General features: G+C 32.0%; 1 protein-coding gene across 1 annotated transcript in view; it reads right to left on the bottom strand.

Annotated features, from left to right (window-relative positions):
• LOC130441756 (gustatory receptor for sugar taste 64e-like) overlaps positions 1 to 27,291 on the bottom strand; it is a 42,807-nt gene that overhangs the window by 5,434 nt on the left and 10,082 nt on the right. Inside the window, exons 3-4 of the mRNA XM_056775542.1 lie at positions 5,114 to 5,302; positions 4,455 to 4,603 (exon numbers count right to left, since the gene is read on the bottom strand). Of these exons, the coding sequence (XP_056631520.1) occupies positions 4,455 to 4,603; positions 5,114 to 5,302 (338 nt within the window). The remainder of the gene's footprint in view (positions 1 to 4,454; positions 4,604 to 5,113; positions 5,303 to 27,291) is intronic.

Below are 27,291 nucleotides of genomic sequence, written 5' to 3'. Positions count from 1 at the left end.
GTGAGCTCATTATCTAATAACCTAAGATTGATAGAATTTAGGAAGATACCTAACTATCTGAAATTCCTCATAAGCCGCGCGAAACTGTTTGAATTATTTTAAGCAAAAAGTCATAAAAAATTAATATTCTCGGTCAACAAAGTGTTCGACAAAAGTTTGAAAAGTACTTAACACAAAGTCCCTGATCTCAAAAACAATGAACAATAACTTCCCCATTTATTGTTCTTTCTCTCTTTGGAATATTTTTTTCGGACCTGCTAATGGTCAGATTTGGAGAATACTTTTGAAATTTGAATGTAATCACTGCATTTGTCAATTTATGACATGGTGTCATTGTTATGGCGAGAGATCTTCTGCATATGGGGACATATCTATATATTCCTTCTTCAATTCAGTCCAATAATGTACAGTAATATTCACTGTGCTTCTGATATATTGAAAAAAATTAGACTTATTACTATCTTCCTTACGAGGCAATGTTTTCCTGTTTAGAATTTTAACCTTTATACCATCAGATTTCAATTTCGTTAGATCCAATAGGAAGTTTGAGTGAATCATTTCATATATAATAGAGAGTAACTCATGATTCAAGTTTACTTTCCAAGCATTCCAAGTTCTTGAAAAAAAAGTATCGAAATCTCACATTTTCGTAACTTTGTTACCAAATTCATAAAGAAAAGAATATTAAAATTATTCTCGAAGAAGAAAACACGTTCTATCTAATGTAATTACCGTAGATACGAACCTATTGCAACACTTTTGAAAAATCTACTGAGAACACTTGAAAGTATGTTTGAACTTATTACAGAAATATAAACAACTAAGTACAATTTGAAAGAGTTTGAATTATACGAATTTTGTGTTATAATTTTTTCCAAATTGGACTAGTGCAATTTTAATTGGTTCATTTCTTGTTCTTCCGTTGAAGCCACTTGACATATACCAATAGAACATGTGAAGCAATTGCATTTTTAACGGTTTAATACCAATTTCATTGTAAACCAATTACAATTCCAAAAAAATCTAGTTATTTAGTTAATTTCAATTTAACGACCAACCAAATCAACTTGATCAGTTAATGGGTTAGCACTTTTGTGAAACGTCTCCTGAGGTCAATCTAACATTTCTGTTTATTTTTGTTGCTGTTAATTATCCACTTTAATTTTAATTTTGGGTTTTGGGTTGCTGGCAACTACAGAAAAAAGAAAGGGATTCATTTTAGTGAGTGACATTCATCTTATGCAACATTTTCTCTACGTCTATTTGAATCAACTCGAATTAGCACGTTTTCATTCAAAATCCATAATAATACATTGATTAGGGAGTTGGAAAAAAATGTCTCACATCTATTGAAAACAAAAACTCCTTTTTCCTTTTATGAGGGGTTGCACTTCCTCTTTTTAAAAACCAACAGTGATCACCCATCATGGCCGAATCCCATCGTCCTTGATACCGAATTTCCATTGTTCTAATATCTTGGTGGAGCCTTTCACCCTGCTCATCAATGACAGCTCCAAAATTTCGGGAAAAGGAATCTGTAGGCGTCTAGAAGTTCATCAACTAACTATTGGTAGTTTGGATTCATATTGTTGCCCAAAAATCCCCTCACTACATTAAAAATTCCTTCTATGCTCTAAGTTCCAGTCTGGTGAGCTTTTTTGCAGAATTGTTAACTTCCAGCAATTTTCTTATTTGTGGCCCAATAAAAATACTCCCCTTTAATTTGGCATCACCCAACTGGGGAAAGACTTCACCCTCTTCATCCATAGGTTTTACAAAGTTTTTCATCAATCCCAGTTTAATGTTTTAGGGGGGCAGAAGGACATTTTTGGGATCTACAAGGAGTATAAACTTAACATTTCAACATCCCGGATGTAACTCACTTCTTGCTTGCCCATTTTTTTTGCATAATGTTGATTTACCTCTCAACTATCCCATAGACAAAGAAAACAGCAGTTTTTCGAAAACCCTCCTTGAAGTCCCATTAAAATCCCAATCACCTTCAGATCCCCACATTTATGCCACGTGCTAAATCATTCAACTCACTTTGAAGAATCAAATGTAGCTCTCCGGAACTGGTACTTGGAGTAAAAATTGGGTCGGTGCATTGTGCTTCGGACTTTCTTGATGATATATTGTCTCCAGGATCTTCTAAACAATATTTTGCGGATCTAAAGGCGCAATCGTTACTGGTAAATCATTGTTATATGGAACAGGTCGAATAACAGACGGAAAATTTGGATTTTGTGCTTTCCTTTCTTAGAATAACCTTCAGTCTTTGTTAGACAAAAATAGCAGTCGTCAAAATGGTTAGTAGGTTCCCGGAATACCATTGGAATTGCAAAAGGCATGCTTTTGTCTTCCTATTCATCCACTGCACCAATGACACGCTACAACTAACTCAGCACACGTGGGGAGCCCACTGCTTGTCTTGGTCTCCAATTAAAGTACCAAAATATTTGAAATAGGCTTTTTCCCATTTTCAGAAAATGGCTTGGCTTGCGATTTCACCATAAATTCTCCACAAATATAGAAAAATTTGTCAGGAGAAGTTTGGCAGCTGCGGCGTGTTTGATTCGAAATTTTCGTCTATTTTCTATAATCAGTTTTTGCACTAAGAACAAAGAATCACTTACTATGAAATTCAACAGAATACTACTTTTTAATGTTATTTTTATGTATATTATTCTGAACAATACAGTTCAGGTATTTTTTCGGCCATAAAATTTACAGATATTAACCGCCTCTTTATAAAATTATCTACGTGCTAATGTAAACAGGGATAATTAAGCTATTGAAAAGTGGTACGTGTTAGGACTTAATAAATATTTTTTCTATTATAGGAGGGGTATTTCCATTTTAAAAATAAAGCTTTCTCCTGTCTTACGAAAATATTGTCTACCAGCTTAAACTCTTTTGGAAATTTTTCAGGAAAAATCTTATACTAATATAAAAAAATCATAATACTTAAATTAATAAAAATAATAATATTTGATCAAAATAAAAATAAATAAAATTCTAAATTCAAAAATTTTGCAAGTTGATTTAGTCCATTGATTAAAAAAATTAAAGATATTCAAATTGGTATTTTCATTATAAAATTACAGTGGTACAACCATCATTTCAATATTTAGATTTCTTAGCTCAAAGCCCAAGTAAGCTTTCTTTCGTATTTTATTGCCTTCTTTTTTATAATCATATAAGATTTGAATGAGGAATTGTTACTATCCTTAATTTTTTGTAAAAAATCATTGAACTCTTTCATTAATTTAACGCTTCGCTCTGTAGCATCGTACACTGTTGACAAGTTTTCAAGAGCAGTCAAACAGTCTTGATAATTAGAGTGATTAAAACAATTCCCACAATTTTCATATTTAGCCCAAGTTTGTAAAAAAAAATGTTCATCAACAAATTATTCCAACTCTTTCTCAATTATTTTCGGAATATCTGCCAGATACGAGTATACTACAGGCTTCCTAGAAACGCGGTCATTACCTAACCTAACCAGCGCATACGCATCTAGTTTTTTTTTCATAAAAATAACTCATATTTAATTGCTCACAGACATATAAAAAGTCGAAAAATTCTATCATATTCATATATTAACATGATAACTCTAAAGGTGATTCATTCTTAACTATTTTCAAATCTCAAAAAAATAATTATCTCTAATTTATTACGATACTTTCAGAAGAAAAATTATTATACCCAAAAATTAACTTGGATCGGGTGATCACAGTGATTTTTCATCAACAAGAAGCTTTTTTGGAGGCGTCACAAAAAATTAATTTTCAACATCCACCCTAATATTGATACATAATGATTATATGAATCAATAATGTATGTATGTGAATATTGGGGTACCATGTACATCGCGACCCAAAGAATCTTTTGTGTCCTCCTTTCTTGCTGCGATAGTGGGTATCCCAGTGTTTATAACTCCTCTTAGAAAGTTAAAACTCTATCACTCCCAGGTGTAGTGCTCTGGAGTTTATAATATCTCACACTTCGAGATAATGTGGATACAAGTTTCGCATTCTCTGCTAGGTCTAGCGCCTTCAGGTGTCACTGAGGCAACAGTATTTATTTAGGTTGATACATTCAGCAGATCTACTCTAATTATAGTTTACCAGAAGAGTCTTTGCCTATCTCAGCTCCTGAAGCTTTTCCCAACTAATAATTGGTATTACTCTCATCTACTTTCTTTTCCAATGCTTCCTCTATTGTTCTGTATCTCATGGGAAAAAAGCTCAGGTCCTATGAAGGATTTGTCTACACCTACTTTAGCGAGTCTGTCAGCTATTTAGTTTATCTCCACTGCAGTGTGTCCCGGAATCCATCACAGGGTACTTTATTTTTCTTTCCTAGCTCTAAATGTAATGTAATAAAGTACATTATTTTTTTTTTTTGGAAAATTATATACTCTGTTGATAAATAAGATCACAGTATCTTACCGTGCAGTATACAGCAGACGCTACATTTAAGGGTACTATCTTGAATAGCTGTGGTAATGTATTATTGAAAAACACCTTATAATCATAATCATCACCATATTTATTAACCATTTCAATATAACGATTATACATACATAGCAGATAATCCGCTAGAACAAACAAGTAAAAATATTTTATCAATTAAGTACAAAAGGGCATAATTTTACAGATTCTAGTTATTGCAATCTCCCAAGCATTCGACTAATAAAAACATATAATAATAAATAACAAAGTGAATTTGAATGAATCCCTCCGAGATACTACCCTTGACTAGCAATACACCTATCACTATCACAACCTTGAATCCATAACTGGACTTTAAAAGACTTTTTTTAGAATAGCTTTCAGCTTTTTAATAACCCCAAAGCTAGGAATGGTGTCAAGAGGTTTTCCCAGCACATTTTTCATTTACTGGAACAGTCAAAGATTGTAGCTATATAACTAATAATCTCTATCAGTTACTTTAATGATAAAAAACAGAAAAAATTAATGAAAATAATCTGCACGGTTATATGTGTTTATTCACTTTTATAAGTCTTAATAAAAAATTAATCAAAATATGCTTGTCTTCTCTCAGCTTTAGCTTCTAGAACAATTTCTATGTTTACCCCAAAACTTACTTAGTGTTAAAGTGATACATATTATTAAACAAAGTCTTAAACGAAGATCCAGGGACACAGGATATCCATATCTTTTATTCATGATCTTATCCATTTGACACCAAGTCTTAATTAACTTGGGCCAACGTATTGACAGCTGTAGATATAAGAGGAGCGTTGCAATTCCGCCGATGTAAAAAGCGTATAAAGCTAAAAAATAAAAAATATAGATAAAAGTTTATTCATAAATATAAATTTTTTCGATTTATTTGAATTAATAATCGTCTAGATGATGACAATGTGCAAATTGAGTAGATACAAGTAGTCAAATTATTGGGACAGATGACAGAGCAAGAGCTAGACTTAAAGAAGAAAACAAGCGATAATGGATGGTTTGTGAAAATAAACTGTAAGGAAGGAATCTAGTACGCCTAAGTACTCCAGAAACTGACTCGACAGAAGTCAAGAGAAAATACTCAGATATCCGTGAGAACATTAAAAAGATACTCGGACCGAATGATGGATTAAGAATACACCAAGGTATATGGTGCTAAGTGTGATTGGTAGAAAGGAATACATAGAGATTAAAGCGGGAAAGGGAAAAAATATAAGATAGCAAAAGTTTGTGAATTCAAATACCTGGGAACAACACTGTCAAATAAAAATGAAATAATTAAGAATACAGCCGAAGGAAGGGCAGCCATGGAATTATTAGGTGAATTAATAAGATGAAACGAGCTATTTGGAGCAGCCATAATTAGAATACGATCAACAGTTATATACGAAAGTGAAACATGGGATTTAACAAATGCTGAAGAATCAAAATAAAACTTAACGTCGAGCGCTACACCGATGAGTATTCAACTGGGTGTCAAGGACAAAAGACAGGATCTAACCTGGATCGCGGTCACTGTTATTCGGAAACTGATGTGAGTTAATCAAGTCGGAATCATTATGATACAATCCTTGCTACCCTGGTACACCAAAATGTAACGGAACTTTCAGCCTAGAATTATAGTTTCCGAAATGTCCTAATGTGACTCAAACTTTCATCACATTGTTTATATTGATTCATTTTTTTGATGAAGATGGTTAACTCTATTTAAAAAAGATAACGCTAGCTTCAACATTGAACGTAGTGGCAATGGTATTTCTGAAAACCATCACGCATTATAATAATTTCAGAAAATGGTAAACGTGGATGGGCCACGACAACGGCGAGTGAAACATCAAGATTACTAATCGGCCGTTGCTGTTTATGATATTGTTTGAAACAAATCGAATTGTAACGTGATATTATAATGCAGTGGAATCAATTTTATTATTTTCTATAAAAGTATGCATCATGCCAAAGAATTTACTATTATTAGTTAGTATTAGTTAGTCTTGAAAATAACAAAAATGGAGATATTCAAACTTGGATAAAACTATATCATCTAAACACCACACCAATAATTGTTGTTGGTGTAGTTATTGAGTTAGTTCTTAAAAATGAATGGATAGCTATCAGACAGCGCTACAAATAATCATAAGTATTCTAACTACTTCATCGGAACTAAATAAATGAACAAATTCTAATGTTTATTAGGTAATTTACTAAAATTGAGACGTTAGAATCCAAAAATGCATTAAAAATAATTCTTACAAGTAGGGGCATCCGAACCGAGGGGAAGATTTACAATAACAAAACACTACGCAGATGATGTTGTACTTATAAGTAGGACGAAAAAGGATCTAGAAAAAATTTTACTACTCTTTGAAAAGAAAGCAAAAAATAAGGACTGCGTATTAATGAATAAAATGGCAAATATATGGAGATTTGTATAGTTACAACCAATTGAAAGTGACGACAGAGCAAAAAAGGAGTGTAGATTTGATAAAGTCCAGAAGTTCGAATACGTTTGGAGCCCTAGAAGGACTATTAAGATCACAAGATATTTCAAGAACCACAAAGTTAGGCATTAACAAGACAGTTATACAAACAACGGTGGTATATAGCAGTGAGGGTTGGATCATGAACAAAAAAGAAAAAACAAAATAAACATATGGGTAAGAAAGGTACTCAGGACGATTTTCGGGGTACTGCGGGGGCGGAATGAATAGAGGAAAAGAATGAACGCAGAAAACAAAGCACGTTATGGTCAAGCTGAAATGGGATATGTGGTCGGAGCAAAAAAAACTCCGTCGGACGAGGATATAGTCAGAATGGAAGAAGATAGTTGGGTGAAAAGATCCTTATTAAGAGTATAAGGAGCGAAAAGAGAAAAGAGGCGTACACGGAAAAAATTCTGAATGATTTTATGATATTTTGATAAAGATTGAAACAATTTGTTATCAATATTCCAAAAATTATAAAAAAAAAATAATTTTAAAACACAAAAGACCTAAAATTGAGAACATTTAGAGATATTATATATTTTTTCGATAGTGGTGAACGCCACTTTGCATCATATTGATGCATCCATGATCCATTCATTGTTACCAATCTTTCAAGAAAATTTTATTTGCCTTATCTATACAGCGTTATATGAACCACTGAATGTCTTTTCAAGTTAGCTGTCTGTTAACAATCATTGTTAAAATCGTGCAGGCCATACGGGACAATTTCTATATGTTCGTCTGTGAACGACTGAAACGACAGAACTAAAAAGTTGGCAAAAAATATTTATGTTATACGTTGAGTTAGAACTTCTGATTCGGTTTGCCCTTCGTAACATCAAAAAATTTTTATGGAACGTTCAATATTTCTTCATTAAGTCATGTAATTAAAAATTATCAAATTTTTTATATAGCACATAATATATCAACTGGTCCCCAAATTCACGAGATTCATTATTTATAATATTTTTTTTAGATTATTTGAAACAATTTTTTATCGGCCATACTTTGATAACAACCAGACATCTCACAGAAATAAGGGGAATTGAATCATATGATTTCCTCATGGTTTTCTCAGGGCTCGATAGAATGATATGTTACTTTAATGAAAAATAAAAATAGCTTAGTAAAATTTATGTTCCACAATTATGAGTTTAGGCTCCGAAGCCTAATGAAAATTCTCCATAATCGAACATTCGAAAAAAAAATTATAGTTTGTTTTAAATCAATTAAAGGTATTTTTATAATTGTTTAGAAAATTTACCGTGTGTTTTGAATTTATCCTGTAGTCAGAGTAAAACCGTTTGGAGAAAAAATATTGAATTTTACTTAATAATAAAAATTAGTAATAATAAAACCAATTATATTACAATTCCACTTACCCACATCTGAAAACTGATATCCATACTTGAAACAATTGTATAAACAAATAAACACAGTGAAAGCAATGGAAAAAATATGCAGAAATGTATAGGCAATTTTGAAATTTTTCCATTTAAATTTCATCTCAGTATATGATTTAGCTGAATAATTGATAGGGAATAAACCGAGTATTTGACTATAGTACATCACATATTTTAAAGAGTTGAAAATATTTTTTTCTTCCAGTTGTTTGAAAGCTATTTTCTTTCTTGAATCATCCACACGATTTTTATTTTGTACGTATATCATATTTACCATTTAATCCTTATGAAAAGAATAATAAAAAAATGAATATAGTTTTATAGAATATCCACTAAAATACAATATTTTGGTGTCTGTATTCAGATTTACCAGTGTATTCTGACCTCAACGCTAGAATACGTTGTAATAAACTTTATTGTTCTACTGGATTCACACTCTCTGCTTATTAGAATCGAAATTTATAAGTAAAAAATTAATTAAATTTTTTGAAACTATTATGACTAAAGTTTGATCATCTTCTGCTACCTACTTTGGGTAGAATTTATTCCAAAAAGGAGGCTCTCATGCTAATAATAATTTAAGAATATTGCACCAAGGGACCTTCAAGATCATTAGATCAAATTTTTCTTTGAGTTTAATTAAAACTAATCTTTTATCGACACGATATTGATAAAAATCAGAAATCTCGCCGAAATAAGGAGAAACAATTAAGTTTTGAGTTTATAACCATTATAAATAAATATTACGCTCGGTTGAGTGTTTTATTCCCGAAAAATAATACAGATTTATTTTTTTGTCTATTCTAGGTCTAATTTCACTTTTTTATACTAAAAACAGGAAAACATTGATATTATATAACATTATAACGTATTCTATGAATAAGTTCAAGTAGCCCAAAACCTGCTGTAACTTGGGCACTCAATCAATAATTTTTTTCTAGAAACTATTTATATTTTACTTTCTTTTTTTGTGTCAGATGATGCCCTTTAACCATGTCAGGATATTCTGCGAACCACTTTTTAACTTGTTCCGAAAAATGCTTTGAAAAGGTGCCCAAGTACCCTCGGTTTACGGTTTACAAAAACTGCTCTTCTAAGAGATAATCTCACAAAGTTTCTGCTTTTAAAACAGTTTCGTCGGAAACAGTGGCGTCAGTAGAAGGAAAAGTATTCTATCAAAACTCACACAGTCATTACTTATAAGATAGACATGTATAAAAGCATGCGAGGGGGGTCCAAGAAATATTTAACCCACAAAAGGTGAAGAATTAATTTTTCATAATAGTCTAACATTAGTTGAATAAACTATAAATAATTCGCCTGAAAAATACGTTTTCTCCGGTTCGTCAAAATAGTCCTCCGTAGTATCAATGGCCTCCTAATTCGACAAAAATTTCCCTCCAAACAGTGACTTATTCATGTTTGGAAGCAAAAAAAGTCGTAAGGGGCTAAATCCAGAGAACACTATAGATGTGACCGTTTGCCATTCTTCAGTTAGGCGATGTAGACCACATTTTGTAAATCTCATCACTTTTCCGGGCGATACAACAGTCTTCGCTAAGAACAATCCAGTGTTTTGACTATTTTCCTTTGGTGTATACAAGTGGATTCATGTTTCGTTGACTATTACGATACGACGAAGAAACTTCTTCGATTTGTGGTAAAGTACTGCTCTGGCATGGTCTCACGTTTGCGCTTGTTGTCTAAAGGGATCAAAAGAGGCAACCATCGTGCTGGTAGTTTTCTCAGCTATCTTGTATATTCCAAAAGGTGATCGACCAATACGAGATCGTGGATTTTTGGCATGTTATCCTAGTTGATTTCCGTTTTCTGGGCACCTGGATGTGATTCATCAAAAATGAAAGTGTGACCTAGTGACCTTGTCAATATTTGACGATCACCGTTGAAGGAGTAAAGTCAACATACACATTACCGAAATGCTATTTGATTTGAATTTAATAGTACTTGAATTGATTGAAATTGAAAGACGAGATACATATAAAAGCACATAAACGAACCTAAATTCCCAAATACTACTCGGAAATCCGCAAAATAGCAATTTGTTAAAATTTTTATTAAATTTCTTGAAAATAATAGTTGATCATGAAGGTCGCATAAGAAATCATCAGTTGATTGATATTTTCTATTTACATTATTACTTTAGAGATGCATATCTGTGCATGAATAGTTAAGGTATGTCTTTCAAAATGTAGTCAATAGCATTAAGTGGTAATACAGGTAAGATAAAGGGTGGCGCAATAGAAGTTGCACTCGTGGAATTTTAGTAGCTATGAGTCACTTCGACGGAAAGCGTCGCGCTTTTTGTGTTCGCACATTTTACAAGAACAGTCATTCATACGTCTTGACAAGGCAATTTCGGAATATGGATTAAGACAAATTTAATTAAAATATGGGTTAAGCGTTTTGAAGAGACCGGTTCCACGTTTAAACCATCAACAAAAGGTCGTCTAAGTACTCTAGGACCACAGACAATATTCATAGGATGAAGGAATCAGTACGAGAAAATCCTCATGAGTCCGCTCGGAAGCTATCGGTGGCATTAAATTTGTCGCAACCAAGTTTACAGCAAATTTTGAAGTTGGATCTTAAAATTCATCCTTATAAGCTCCAGTTAACACAGGAATAAAAAAAATACCGACTTTGGAGCAAGGCTGGCATTTGCTGAACAAATGCTTAGCCTATTTTCCACTTTTCACAACATCTTTTTTTCATATAAATGGGTTCGTAAACCGACAAAATAGTCATTATTGGACTAAAAAAAATCCAAAAATTGAACTTCAAAAATCACTGCATAGTCCGAAAGTAACGGTATGAGCAGCAATCTCTAGCAAAAGAATTATTGGACCTTTCTCCTTTGAAGAATCACGAGGACGAAACATCTCCGTTAACACCTACACCGCTATGTAGAGGTTTATTTGACTCCAGAACTTGCGAGATCAAGAATAGCGAATACGAGAACTTGGTTCCAATAAGACGGAGCGACCTGTCACACATCAAATGATTCTATGGCGGCTGTGAGAACAGATGTTTCCTGCTAGACTAATTTCCAAAAGAGGTGATATCCCTTGGCCCCCACCTAGCCTTGACTGGACGCCTATTGATTTTTAAGGGGACACCTCAACCACAAAGTCTACGTGTACAATCCGAGGGATATCAATCAACTAAAGGAAAATATCCGCCAAGAAATGGTAGCAATCATCCCAGATTTATTGACAAGAGTTTTCGCAAATCTGCGTTCGCATTTAGAGGCGTGCCGTCTTCGAAAGAGACGTCATTTAGATGATGTTATTTTTAAAAAATAAACTTTAGTTAATTACCTAATCATCATATCTTTTATTTCAACAATACTCCACGTATTTATTTTTTTAGCCTATACTTAATAAATGCACGTTCTATTACGCCACCCGTTACTTCGTCAAAATCTTCCACATCATCTTTATTAGGATTCACTTTTAAAATATTAAAAAAAATTACCGAGTTTATTCAAGATCACCAAATTTCATTGTATATATAGTGGAACTACAGAAACTCAAGAAAACAATCTCACATTAAATCTAGAAGGTTGAAATCTCACAATATAATATCGGCACAGCTTAGTTTGTTTACAGATAGTATTGCTTTTCTCTTGATATATTTATATAACGCCAAAAGAAAATCTATCAGAGCTATAATTATTATTATCATCAATTCGATCGTAGGTGAACAGATTACAATTGAAAACATTGCGTGATACAAACAACAAAATGTGTTTACTTAAAATGTTTACCACTATACCCTGTTTTTTTTTGCTCTATGCTTTTAACGTGACAGGTTTAATTCTTCTATACGGGAATAGTGAGTTCAACACAATAAAAATTGATAATTCCAAATAAATCGAAAATTTTATAATAATAGTAGGTATATAAAATTAAAAGGAAAACTATTAGTAGGTAGTAACATAATATTTGTATTAATCTTTTTCAATGTTGGGCGCGGAAAACATTCCTTCATATAGTTTTTATGGTTTGAACATTGGAAAATTTACACTATCTTGAATAGTTGATATTTTGCAAATACTTGATGTTGAAGAGGATTAGGGGCGAAGTGGGTCTGTTAAAAATGTAGACTATCTTTTAACTCACCTCTCCCCCAACCCCAATGCTCTACAACATTAAATATAATTTGTTACGACTAATGTAATGACACAAATCAATTTCTAACAATAATCATTTATTTACACGTACAAATAATCAAAAATTTCTATTGGATACATTCGTGACATTTCTTCAATAAATAATTCAATTCTATTTGAATATGAATAATGTCTTTTAAATAGAAATTCTCCAAAATACTGATGATAATGAGATCTAGTTCTTCCATAACGAGGTATGTTATCACGAATATCTCGCCAAAGTCGTTCAATATTTAGAGTATGAGCCTAACCTAACCTAATCTAACCTAACATAACTCAACCTAACTTAACCTAACCTAACCTCACCCATCCTAACCTATCCTTTATATATATATATATATATATATATATATATATATATATATATATCTTCATTTTCAGCATAAAAAACTGTATAACATACTAAAATTTCAAGGAAATCCGGCGTATGCAACCTATACTAGATAATTACCCACCACCCTTTATTTCAATATCAAAACCTAAAATGTTAATCTTTTGGGTTTATTTTTTTTTTCTATTTTTCTATCACAAAAAGTTAAAGTATCTTAAATGTTAGTTAGTACTAACTGGAGCATATATCCGTTTTTACTTAATCTTTATTTTCATTTTATATCACAAACATCGGTAAAAATGTCCAAACAGATATTTCAATAAAACACTATTTATTAGCTTTTCTCTTTAATTCTTCAAGAGACAATCTTTTTTTAAATATCAGAAGAAATCTTACTAGAATCTGAAAATTTGTCAGCATATTTTGTAAAATTTCTTCATAATTTTCGACTACTAAAACAAAATTTTTCGAAGCTGTACTATCCGAAGCAATCAGAACTTTTAGAAAATCTCTATCTTTCATTAATTTTTCTTCTTTCATCAAATATAGTTAAAACCAACTTCTCCTTGTCTGACGCTTTGAAAAATTGCTCCATCGTTCTTAGTTTAATATGTAATGGTGGAAGTATGATGATGTCTCTGCTTGATAACGGCTCCTATATTGCATTGGCTTCATCGACAGTTAAAGAATTTCATACAAGTCAAACATCTTTTCACCAATAAAGTTTCCCATCACGTATTGTTATCCAGAAATATAGAAGGAGACAATAGAGAATTGAAAAGAAACATTTCAAAGAGGTCACCACCTCCGTGAATGAGAAAGCAAGCAATCCATTGTTGACCAACTAAAAAAATAACCATTTTCAAATCCACCCATAACGTTTGATTTCGATTAAAACTTTCAGCATTTACAACGCAAAAGTAATAACCATCAAAATTATTCTTAGCCCTCATCAATGTTTCAGGAATGCCCAAATCTAATCCCGGACGTTTTCATATTTGCCATAGCCGTTAAGACTCACAACAGTACCAAATTTATAAGGAACTCATTCTTCATAACCATAAGTATCGTTTACAAAGTCTGTTTTTTTTGTTACTCACAAAATGAATCATTACTACATTTTTACACTTTGTTCTTCCGAACTCTTGCTTCAAAGAACTAGATAAATATTTAAGAAGGAACATTTAGTAAATGAAGGGTATTAGGAAATCATTTTTTACTTTCCTAAGTATATTCGTCATTTGGGAACTTGCAATTTGCAAAGATATCCATGGCAACAAAATGTTTTTATACAGGATGCGAAAAATTCGGTGAGTGAGTAGATGTCGCGAAAATAATGCTGTGACATAAAAAAAATTCCATATTTATAGCTATTTAAAGTTAAAGTAAATCAGAACTCATATTTAAATATATTTTCTAAATTATACATTCGAACATTATGAATTTTTAATTGATGATGTCCATGTAGAATATTTGACGAAATAAATAATTCCGTAGTACTATCGGAAGGTCAGGGGCGACTTTACATCATATAGGATGTGGAGAGTGGCTCCATCGTGCATGAACTACATGTCTGCGAATGTTTAGAGGAATATCACGGCGGTACTTAGAATTTCTCCAAAATTATTTTATTTGATGAGTTGTAGTCTAACCAACTAAATTTTTCCACATTCCACAAGTTAGTTTTTTTAATGAATAATTACAATTTATGTTAATTTTCTTCAGAATGTCTCTTTATGGCTAACGGTACAACAATCTAAAAATCTACATATATCCCAAACCATAAATTGTGTCTAGTTACACAAAGAGTACCTTTTATCATGAAATCGATTGAAAAATTGATTTTTGCTATCTTTAGATTGTACAAGTTGTCACTTTAAAAGTTACGGATTGTTAATCATTAGGCATGATCCGCCACTGGCCTTCAGATAGTAGAGTAGAATTATTTCTTCCTTTAAACATACTACATGGACATATATAATCATCCATTAAAAATCATAATGTTCGAGAGTGTAATTTAGAAAATATAATTTAATATGTAAGTTTTGAATCCGCAACTTTAATAGCCTATAATTCAGCATTATTTTCATGTCTATCCACTCCCGAATTTTTGCACTCCCTGTGTGTTGTGTATTCCTACTAAAGACAGATTATTACATCAATCCATTTATTCTTTCAGCTGGAGTTAATTTCTGGCAACTAATGAGGAAAAGAATTTAAAACAACTGGAAAATAAGTTAACAAGCATTATTTTATTATACATTAGCGGAATAATACGGGATAATTATAAAATGTTGGCAAGAAAACGTCATTTTAATGTAACACTTTTTGAGTAGCATAAAAGTATTTATATACTTGGCGATATTAAAACAAATTCGAAATTATTGCCAACTTTTTAATATAAACAAGCCGTAAAGCGTGAATTCTTCAAATATATTAGCATTGCTTTGTCTTATACTATTTCAACCAATTTGTTTTTTTTTTCTACAGATAACTGGGCCCTAAATATTTCCAATTTGAAAAAAGCTAAAATGCTACGTCTGCTCTAAGATTATTATCACAGAGGTGAATGAAATTGATTTCAAAAATTACACCAGATTTTGTCTATTATTATTATATTGAGATATCAGTCCCGATAATAAGCAAAAATAGACACCATTTGTTTCAAATTTGTTCAATATGAACATCATTCTCGATACCCTACAGATATGATCTTTTTCTTAGTTGAACCTGAGAACTTTTCAACGACATGGTGCACTACCGCTGCCTATCTTCTAATTGGAAAACATATTGAAGCAGCTTTTGCAACAAATTCTCGACAAACACTTTGGAAGGGTGATGAATAGAGCTCACATTGAACACTTGTAGCGATTCATGTACATTTAGAAAAAATTTAATGTAACAGAAATTAAAAGATAAGAGTAAAACTGATTCATGACTGCTTCCTAGCTTTAAGTTTTTAGTTATTTTTTATGTGAATGAGATTAACTGAAACTTATATGTACTCACTTGTGTTCATTTACTAACTTCATAAACCACCAGATCAAATAAGAGTTTAGATTTTAGCGAGCACCAAAATACAAGGATTTCAATACAGGACTATGTGTACAGTTTTGAGGTTAAATCGTGAGATTGTATTGAGTGGGAACAGAAAAATATCTGTTTTGCAGATTGTTTTATAGAAATGAGTATGAGAAGTTTAGGAGAAGACTTATGAGCGTAAGACTATAAAAATTGATAGTTTTAAGTGGATCGAATATATGATTGTTGATAGGTTCGGTCATCAAGTGAGATTATAATTTGAAAAGTATTAGAAAACTTTAAAACTCCTAGTAATATTGTATTCTTTTATGGTACCTAAATGTTAACTTGTGATTTTGTCGATAAGAGAAATTGGTGGTGTCCTTTCTAATGTCGTAATGAAATACTAGACTAGACTAACTTATCAAATAACTTTAATATTGTATAATTTCGTGCAGTTATACAACTCCAAGGAGTATAAAAATTCTTTTCATTAATTGTAGTTGATTATTTCTAAAAAATCTTTTATACAAAATTTCGTAATAGCATTAACAGCTAACTATTTTTTTTTCTTCCATATTCATTCCTTTTCATTTCTTTTTCACTATTATCTAAATCAAAATTCCGTTTTCTGTTAAAGTATTCATTTATAATAATGTTTGACCATTTCTTTCTATTTCTTTCACCTTGGAAAAAAAACTTATCATCATCTTATCAATTTGGACAGGCAAGCCATTGAGTTGAAAACCAAACGAAATGTCAAGGATCAAGCTGTCATCTCCCTGGAAGAGTGACCAAATGTCGGTCACAACATGAAAAGCTCTCAAAGTGTGAGTAACTATGGAAAGAACATTACACCTGGAAGTGTATGAAATAGAAGATGAAACACTCTAAACTTTCTGAGAGGAGTACTATTAATAGATCACTTCTAAGCACTGAGTGACGCAGAGTACATGACATTATCAATATTTCACATACATACATAAATGCTTATTTCCATAAATGAATTCGTAGTCCTTGAATGTTTGTCATTTTACTCCTATAATTTAGCAGTATCCCGGTTCATCGAATTATTCAATGCTGTTTGTTAGTATTTTATTTGGGAAAGAAGGTATTAACAAAAATTAAAGTTTAAACGGTTAGCTTTTTCTTTGACAAAAATCAAACGTTCAATTTATCATATATTTTTTTCGCTGCAGATTCAATCGTTTCTAAGGATCCTTCTATGAAGTGCTTAACTCGCTTCTGAGTTTTTGGATCCGATCCAATCACCTCGCAAGTGTTGAGTAATTCCATAACTTTACTTGTAACAACCTGAAATGGAACAAGCGGGTGAATTGGAAACTTAAAAAGAGAAAAATAAGAAGATACCCATTAATTAACAATTATAGGGTCGTTTTTTTTTCAACCTTCGATAGGCTATAAATAAAAGACAAGTTCATTTAAAACAATAATTTTATTACCAAAAGATTGGTACATTTACGGTTATTTTTCGATATAATCGCCGAAGAGATTCATTTTTCATATCTGTAGACAAGATTTTCAATATCCTCTTCAAAGAAACGGCCATTTTAAAGCTTTCGACACCATTCACGCACAACACAATCACTCATGAAGCTTTCCCCATACACAAAACTCATTCTCCGATGGATTTCTGCAGAACTATGGCCTTCAGCCTGTAGAAAACTAATCACACTTATGGCGGACATGTTTACGCGGCTGTAGCACAACGCCGATTGACGCCTGTATGTCAACAATGGCGGAGTGTGTATTGTGATAACTTCGCAGTCGCCTACAGCTCATGCCCGCTTTCTTCTACTCACGTAGCGCACGGAGCTATTGGAAGTTGAAAAAAAACGGCCCTCGTATTATACTAACTATCCCTTTTGTTTCAAGCTGTCCTTATAAATTGTATATTTAAAAAACTTACTGGCTATAACTTGAGTTAATTTACTGTAACTGAAATTTATTTAAAGATTGGCCAAGTATTTTAAAACTATTACAATTCTAATATAATCCAAGAAAGAAGGAATAAATCGATATTATGAGTTTAATCATAACACACATAATTCTCAATCTGACTGCTTTTTCGTATCTCACCGCTGCAGCCGTAAAAATCAATATATGAAATATAACAGTAACCACGAATACTGCTAAGTTGATAATTTCGACGAATATCTCACAAACTATTTCAACAGAGTCAATTTACATAGACCCTTCACTATTTTCAATTTGACATAAAATATTTAAATACTGAAAAATCAAAACATACAATAATGATGACAGGTTTGAGTTAAATTTATATTGTTTCAAAAGGTACTTTATATTGTGGATTATTTCAAAAACCATAGCTAAGAAATACATATACGACATAGATAATACACATTTATGGTCTGTGATAGCTCCATGCATTAAAACTGCAGGTCCCCGGCTCGAATCTGGTCTATAAAAATTTACTTTTGAATTTTTATTATGTGTATACAACTAAATTGAAAACATTTAGTAGTGTTTTACACGCTAAAATTAAAAAACCGATTTTTTGTAGCAAATATAGCTAAAACAAGAAAGCATCTGACAGCAGTGATTGGTGATTCATTAATCTCTGCCGATATTATTAGTTGATTTTCTCCAGATTCACACAAAAAGCATGCAGGAAAGTTTAGAAGGGATAATAAATACAATTATGATGAGGCGTGGTTTCAAGGGGGACACGGGAGTCATGCTACCCCCTCGGAACCGTCTTACTTTCAATTTAATGGAAGATTCATGTAAATAGTATCTTATATTTGTTTTATTTCTTTATAGGAGGTTGCTGATTTTACCTAGAGAAATTTCACACAGTTGCACTTTTTCTTTTCTTTTTTTCTTTTATTTTAATTCCAGACCCTCCCAAACTGAGAAACTGAAACCGCGCATGATTATGATAGTCTAAATAAGCTAAAGTAAAAAGTAGATGAAAAAGTGTGAAGGTCGATGGTCAAAAAAGAAAACTGAAATCTCGTTAAAAGATCCGTTTTGGACAATTAAATTTTTCTGTGCGCATATCACTTTTTTTAATATATTACAAGTTCCTATAGCTAAAAAATGCGAATATTTAACATAAATTACAAATCTGAATTAGTTTCTACTTTCTCTAGATATATTTTATGTATTTTATATATACATTACTCAATCTGCGATAATATGTTCACTAAATCATAACACACCTACGTTGTTAAAACTAATAACCATTTTCCACACGAGTATCAATTATTTTATTATCTTTACTAAAATAATTTTCTTAATGTGATTTTTTGGCTTCTTTTTAACTACACCTTAATCACGTTAACGTTATTTATTCAAACAGTTTTTATCACAATACGGTATGTATTTATGCACCAACTATCACTAACATTTACATAATAAACTATTCACTGACACTTATCACTAAACTATTCTCTAACATTTATCACTAAACTAATCGCTAACACTTATTATCTAGTTTGTTTAAATACAACGTTTGATTCACTTTTCCGGATCCCGATGTGTTCCCTACGACATCAAATTATTTACTGACACAGTTCGACTGTTGAAGACTCGTTTCATATACCACCTCACTTTCCAAAACATTCTATTTAATGTAAATCTCTAGCGTATCCTCCAAACTTAAACTTTGACAACATATTGGAACAGGACCAGTTCCTCGGTCTATATCAATGGGCGAGTAACATTATAAAACTAGATTACGCTATTTATTTAGAGATGTTCTCAAAAAATTGATGAATTGCTTCATTATCGTCATTTAACCCGCGAATATTGACTTACTTAAGAACTGCAGGTGAACATTTTGTAGTATATAGTATTTTGCACAATCCAAGAAAGTACATTTACTACCGAAACCTATAAAATTCGATAAGAACCAAAAGTTGTAAATTTATGACTATTTATTGGGAGAGCATTGTGCACGACGACATTTGGTTTTCATTGTTGAGTTTAATATTATGGAATTGTTGAACTTCAATTTCAAATCTACTAAATGATACACACTATATATTATATATACATCTAGTTAACTACTACATATCATCTAGTCAATTTCGGTATCGCTACTATCTAACAAATCCATAAGTTTTTTTGTGTACATTCATCTATATGAGTTCTCAATTATTTTCACGTGTTGAATACAGCTTCTTAGTCTATTAATCAATTTTTTTTATTATTGGAACCTGGCATCCTTTGGCGACTATAGAAGGACGCATTATCCATTACAATAAAACTATTCGGTAGTATATTCGGCATTAATTCATTTAGAAATCAATCTTCGAAAACTACCGCGGTTGTATCGCAGTGATAACCCAGACTGGAATCCAAAATATTCTTGGTTGCTGAAAACAGACATTCTGGTATCCATCCTTCTTCTTATCCTGCATGTAGACGTAGCTTTCTTGTAACATTTTTTTGAACCATGAACCCATCCTTTACTACGTGTCATGGGTGTTGTACCAAATCTCGTTCGGTGTTCTGATCTAGCTGAATTTATTTTTTCGAGATATTCTGTTCTCAGTTTTTGCAAATCCTCTATTATAATTTGCTTTGTTAAGTTTTTTGAATAAAAGCCCCAAATGACGTAGATTGCGGCAAATTATGTCTTGAAAGAAATCAATACCCTTTGCTATACCATTGTCTTTTCGTGTTTTTCTTTAAGAATTTTCCAAACTCCACTTTCAGGAATGCTCGTTAAAGTTGAAGTCTCTTTCTATGAAAAGTATTTTTCGTAGCCTCGCTCTACTAACTTTAAGGAACTACTTTTAACTATCATTTCTGCCTCAATGTCAAACATTTGCGCTGTTTTGTAAACATTTTAAAAAACACCATCGAACTTTTTAATACACATTGTTTCATGCCTTGAAATGAACTAATCAAACTTTCATAAACACAAAGAATAGGTTTTTTCGATACCTTATAAAAGAACGTCAGTTTTCTAAGATCATTGATTTTACAATTATTAATAATCAATTCTGAAATATCACTTCTTCATCTATAACTCTAAAGTATCGAGATGGAGGGTATTTCTGGATAGCGCAGTATAATATTCGCAAATTTAGTAAGTAGCTTGAAAATATATTGAAAACAAGTTAAAACACTTACAACATTCACAATTGCCGCTGTTGATCCTGATAAAGTGGTAAGTACCAACTCAGTTGAATTAATCACTGATGAAAATACATCAGAAATATCCAAAAATCGAAGATCCGCTTCAATGCTAAAATGAAATCGAATGAGTTTATAATAAAAATAAATTAAACCTGCTATCTAATTAATATATTTTGAGGAATTGATTTCCAGCAAGCTGGAAATTATTTTAGAACCTCTATTCGGTTCTAAATACGTTTGCATCATTCCTAATGGTGAGCTTAAACTATTGGTACCGCCAAATTACAAATTATTGTACTATTTTAAGTTTTTTGCTTATAGCTGGAAAACGGTGCTTCGGGCGGATAATTTCATTCTATTCAAAAATACAGAAGACTACATTCTGCGTCAATTGACATATAAAAATTCAAACTCGTGCAAGTGGTATAACCGAAATCGAATATTAAAAACGATGAAAAATTCGGATTTCGGTTCAAACTTTCATTTTACGGCTTTTCAAGATCACATGTCTCCTGTTAAAAAAACACATAGAATCCACCATTTACTTCATTAAACCACCTGGAAATATATATGATTCTTTGTTAAGCAAAACATTCGGTTCCTACATGCAATTAGAGGATGTGATGCAACCTCTGCATTCTATTGTCAAGAAAAGTTGAAATTTGTCGACGTTTTTAATCATGAAGATGCCGATCCTGAGATTCTCATTTCAGAAGGTCAACGGTTCTTGACCGTCCTCTATTCACCTCAGACAGATGAGACCGCTTTGGATGAAATCCGCTACGAGACATTTTCAAGATCACTAACAAAGCCAAGTTTTGAGCTACTTCCAACAAACGCAGCCGAGGCCCAATATATTCAGCGGTTGTTCCTCTAAATCTAGAGCTGGTATGGTAGACAACAGGATTCTCTGAGCTGGAGATGCTGTAGAAGCAGAAATTGGTTAGGATGGCTCTGTTGAAGATAATCCCGATGAAGAGGACCTTGATATACAATCAAGCCGTCTGAGCTTCTCTGATGAAGGACCATCAACATCTAAGAACATTAGCTACTAAAAGTCAAGCTCACCACCTGGGATGGTGCAACTACACGCTTTTAGGACCAAATAGAGGTTTTATAATGATTTCCAGCTTGCTCAAAAGGGATTTTGAATTATTGAAATAATTGAATAAACTCCTGTTTCAATTTATCGCACTATTAAAAATTTTGGGATGATTTCTTTGTGTTTGCAAATTGAAAAGCTATCATTATAATTTGACATACCTTATAACAAAACAACGCTTTTAATCATGAAATTTACAAAAATTAAAGGAACTACGAAAAAAATATATATATTTTGGCTAGGCCTTACTAGATTTCCGTGCTCGAGTAAAGCACCTAGAAAATATCAGAATTCTATTCTTTCTGACGACATTAAATAGCCGTGAGTAAGTTTCGTGTGGTTGATGTGAAGTCTTCTTATTGTCAGAACTTCTCTTCTATTCAAAAAGTTTAGGGGAATGTGAGAAGTAGAAGGGTGAATGTGATGTAGTACTCTTGCTCCTTGTATCGCGCCAAGATTTTTTAATGAGATGTTTGAAGTTAATCTTCAGATCATTGGCCAGCTGAACAGGGATTTCAGGAGGATTCTTTGTGGCTTCTTTGGCATGGCGATCTGCACATTCGTTTCCAGCAATTCCAGTGTGCGATGTAAACCAGATGAGAGAGACTGTTATATCTAGAGCAATGAGGTAGATGTCAAGAATGTTTTGTACTATTGGATGGTCGGTAAATATGGTTGTGATTGACTCTATGGATGAAACAAGCTCTCTAAAACATTTGTAAGTCATATTTGTTCCATATTCTAGCATTATTGAAGCTATTATGCATCAAGCATTATTTAAATGGTGTGCTAATCTAATCCGCATAAAATATTAACCACACAGTAAGTCAAATACAAAACTAAAAACTAACAAAAACAACTACTCGATTCAACCTATGAAAAATATCTAACAATAAACGTTAATATCTGAACAATATTTTTGTTTATAGGCATGTATTTTAAATAAAAGTAATAGTGTTGTTCATGGAAATGACATATCTTTGAAAACGTAAAGATAAATATAATATTGAGTTTTAAAAAGTTTATTTGTTCTAAAAAAGAAAAAGAATGATTCCAACTAACTTTTCTGTCTCGTCTTCATTACTTGTAGCAGATCCAACAGTAAAATACACAAACAGTACACAGTAAACAGTTAAATAATTGAATGCTTTCATTTTCATTGCAACAAAGGAATAAGTTCTTTTTTTATTATTTCATACAATCAAAAATATTTTATACGATACTTTTTAAATTTCCAATTATTTAAATTAGTTTTACATATTATATTTTATTATAAGTTGTGTGGGAAAATGGAATAAAATAGGATTTTTATTGACTATTATTATCGATACACATTATAGCTATAAAAATATATTTGAGTCAACTTATATTAAAATTAAAATGTTTAATTTAAAGCAGTGTTTCCCAACATTTTTTGTGCCATGCCCCACTTTAGTTTTTCTAAAATTCTTATACCTGCTTTATGTAACAAACAATATTTTTAATAATAAAAAATTACATAGTTCACTCAAGAAACAATTTTCTCACACATTTAACTGTATTTGGGTATGTGATATCTGTTTCTTCACAAATAAAGTTCCAACTGCCACATCATTTTGCAATGCTGCGAGTTTTTTTTTTTTTGTTAATGTATTTTTAACATAATGAAACTAAATATCTTCACTTTTGCTTTCACAAGTGCTTTAATTTTTCATTGAAGTTGTTCTATCGATTGTTAGAGATACTTCATTTCAGATTTGCTGCTTAAACAAACCACTAAAAGTATCAAACAGTTGGAAGTAAGAGTCTCACTTGGTCTTCATTTTCTTCTTCACAAAATAGCTTGCCCACATTTGGCATTAGCTTTAATATCATTAAAACATTTATTACTGAATGTAGTACGTCATTTAGAACAGACGAGATGTTTTTAGCTAAGAATAATACAATGTACAAGAATCATTTCTGAATTCACATATTCCATCAATTTTAAGCAGCCAAATTGCACCTAATATATAAATTTAGCATCAAAAACTAGCTTTGTATAGTTGGCCAAGTGCGAAAGAGTTAAGCTCGTGCAGATTCCATTTTAGAATTGCCCCCACGCAGTCTGAATTCAGGATTACTTATTATTATTTGTATATGAATACTAAATTGATGTATGAAATCCTCGTAATACTTGTAGAATCCTAGAAAGAAGATTTTTAAGGATGAAATTGATTGTAAAAAACATTTTATGCCAAAATAAATACTATATTAAAGATGCAATTGGACTTTAAAGAAAAAGTGTTATTATTTCGTTAGATATAGTTTCTTCATATGCAAATATTTCTATTACAACTGTGAAAAATGTAAATAAATAAAACAAATGGTACAAAAGTAAAAAACACAGACATAATACAAAATTTATCGCGGCTATAGAACTAACTAACTAACAGGAAGGAACTAGAATGAAGAGAAACATAGTAAATCAAACAATTGGCTATGTAAGCAGCATCTTAAGACCAAAAGGATCTACTAAAAATGACATCGATTAAAGAATAAGCCTGACGCAAAACGATTATAACTCACCGTGGAAAACATGGTCTTCAACAAGAACAACAAAAGTTTGTTTCAGACCAATGTAGAATATATATGTTATGTGAAGATGAAATTTGGAAATATGATAAAAAGATTTTTTTGGAAATTCAATTGTTCATCAAAAGAGAACTGTTACAAGTTATATGCAAAATTTTTAATGAACACCATTGTATCATAACTGTAGAAGAGAAAATAAACGTGACGATTTTGAAGCGAAAGTGGAAACACACTATGGAAACCATCAAGAAATATAACCAGAGAAGCATTAAATTGTAATTCAAGAAGCAAAAAAAAAGTTTTTACATGGAGAAGAACTATCAAGAAAGAAATGCAACAGATAAACTTAAGATGGATAGAGGCTACAGAAATACTAAGTTGAAATTTCTGAAACCATTGGTGATATTCAAACTGCAACACACTGTTTACATTATCACTACACAAATACTAACAATTACACAGTATGACGTGCGTTTCAATAACCAGTCAGTCTCTGAAGATGATAACTTAGCTATCGAAACGTGTCAGACAGTGTGACTGTGAGTGTTGATAAAGTGAAAATGTGAACAGTGTTTGGTTACAAAAATGTATTATTTACAACAACATACTTCAAATATGAGAATTAAATATATGAACAAATTGATGGTTGTGTTATGGGAGCATCCATATCAAGTGTTGTAGCACAATTAGTAATGGAAGATCTTGAAGAAACTGTATCAAGCAAACAAAACATATATACTTTAATGTACGCATAATCAACAATCATGTTAAGAATTATTTCAATACAGTCGACAAGAAAAAAATCTATAAATCTTTTGATGTCCTTGCGTCGATGGCCTGTCTTAGAAATTCACCTCTTTAGAGGAGGTATATAATGGTCTGTGCAGGAATTGACTTATTAACTTCATATTTCGCTTTCAGTGACAATATTTAATAAAGTCTTTATTATATATTACAAATTTCGAAACCATTTTGATAGAATGAATCATTCATCTAAGCTCCTTCAGCTACACGAAATTTAAAATGTAGAATAGCCTAATTGCTCGTGAATGCTCCTAACAATCAATCTTATGGTTCGTAAATCGAATCTGTATATAAAGGTAACGTGAAATGTAAACGAACTTATATAATATCTAATGTATTTGTACCTAACGAGACTACAGGGTATGTTATAGAGAATAATGAGTCATATTTTTTTCCGAATCGATTAAATGTTGCAGCACATGTTAGGACCTGGTAACAAGTAGGAGGAGAGTCTTGGCAACACAGCAGACCTAGCGGCAGTGAGCTTCGAGCTTCTGGGCCTACAGAACACTTGGAATGGTGCACATCTCTCTCAAGACCTATCACAATACTTCAAGAGGCTTTTCGAGATGATTGTCTCAAGAAATCTAGGAAATCCAGGAAAGTGGCACAAGATGTTCCAGGATGGCAAGATTTCTGCTACCTTTTGCGTGGAAGTGCTATAAATATTATGCCAAAAAGGCAACTACATCAGGTCGGAATTCAATGATTTTTGGAAGCTCCACCACAACAATGCACCTGGCCTTCCTCACGACCAACTATCTGATAAAAATGATCAACATCATACCTCAGCGGGCTTACATCACCGACAGACATCGTTTTGCTCCCTCGTCTTAAGAGTTTGCTGAAAGGACAACATTTGAAGATCCTGGACAACATAAGAGCCATTGCGACGAGGTCTCTAAAGAACATTGCCGTTGAAACCTTTCAGGAGGTCTATGCCACAGAAATCTCAATAGAAAGGGGTTCATATTTCGAAGAATATTAACAAATTGTACCATTTCGATCAAAAAATTTTCAAATCCAGGCCTTTATTACGGATCACATTATGGACATGGAAAAATGTAAAATATTTAGTTGGAATGGAATGTAGTAGTTTTCTTAAACTGTCCTATAAATCTCACCTTAAAGTTAATTCATACAATTACACTAAACATTATATACTGCTTCTACAGTAATAGAGGAAATTAACTGTTTTTTTCACCTAAACTAGATAACAAATTATTGACAAGAATATTGACAAGTAATAACAATTCGATGGAATAAGCTCTTATTTTTCTGAAAATGTGTTTTATTGAATTAAATGAGAAGTACTCGTCGTCCTTACTATGGCCTTTCTATCCATTCTAAAAAGCACCCTAAATATTCACCATAACTTCCATGTAGTACCTGCATGGGCTCCTAAAACATTAGTCTGAAAGATATAAACTAATAATTTACACCGAAGAAATCTTAAAGTTATCTGCAAGATGCTGACTAACTCCTCGCTCGCATTAAAAATTCTAATGAAGTTTGGAAGTTTTCAAACGTAATCCAAGTAAATCTTCTCGTCGATATTTCACCATCAATGAAACTTGGGTACACCAATTAAAGCGCAGAAACAAAAATACAGTCGGAATAATGGGTTACATTCAGAAAAGTGCTACCAAGATAGTAAAAACCGTTTTTTCGGCCAACAATCTTTATTTACCATTCAATAAAAGGAAAAATAATAATTGACCAATATTATGCTGATGTTCTGTCACGTTTTCATGCTGAAAATTTATTGAAAATAACATAATA

The sequence above is a fragment of the Diorhabda sublineata genome, chromosome 3, assembly GCF_026230105.1.
Source record: "Diorhabda sublineata isolate icDioSubl1.1 chromosome 3, icDioSubl1.1, whole genome shotgun sequence".
Taxonomy (NCBI): Eukaryota; Metazoa; Arthropoda; class Insecta; order Coleoptera; family Chrysomelidae; genus Diorhabda; species Diorhabda sublineata.
This window is presented reverse-complemented; position numbering and strand designations above follow the sequence as displayed.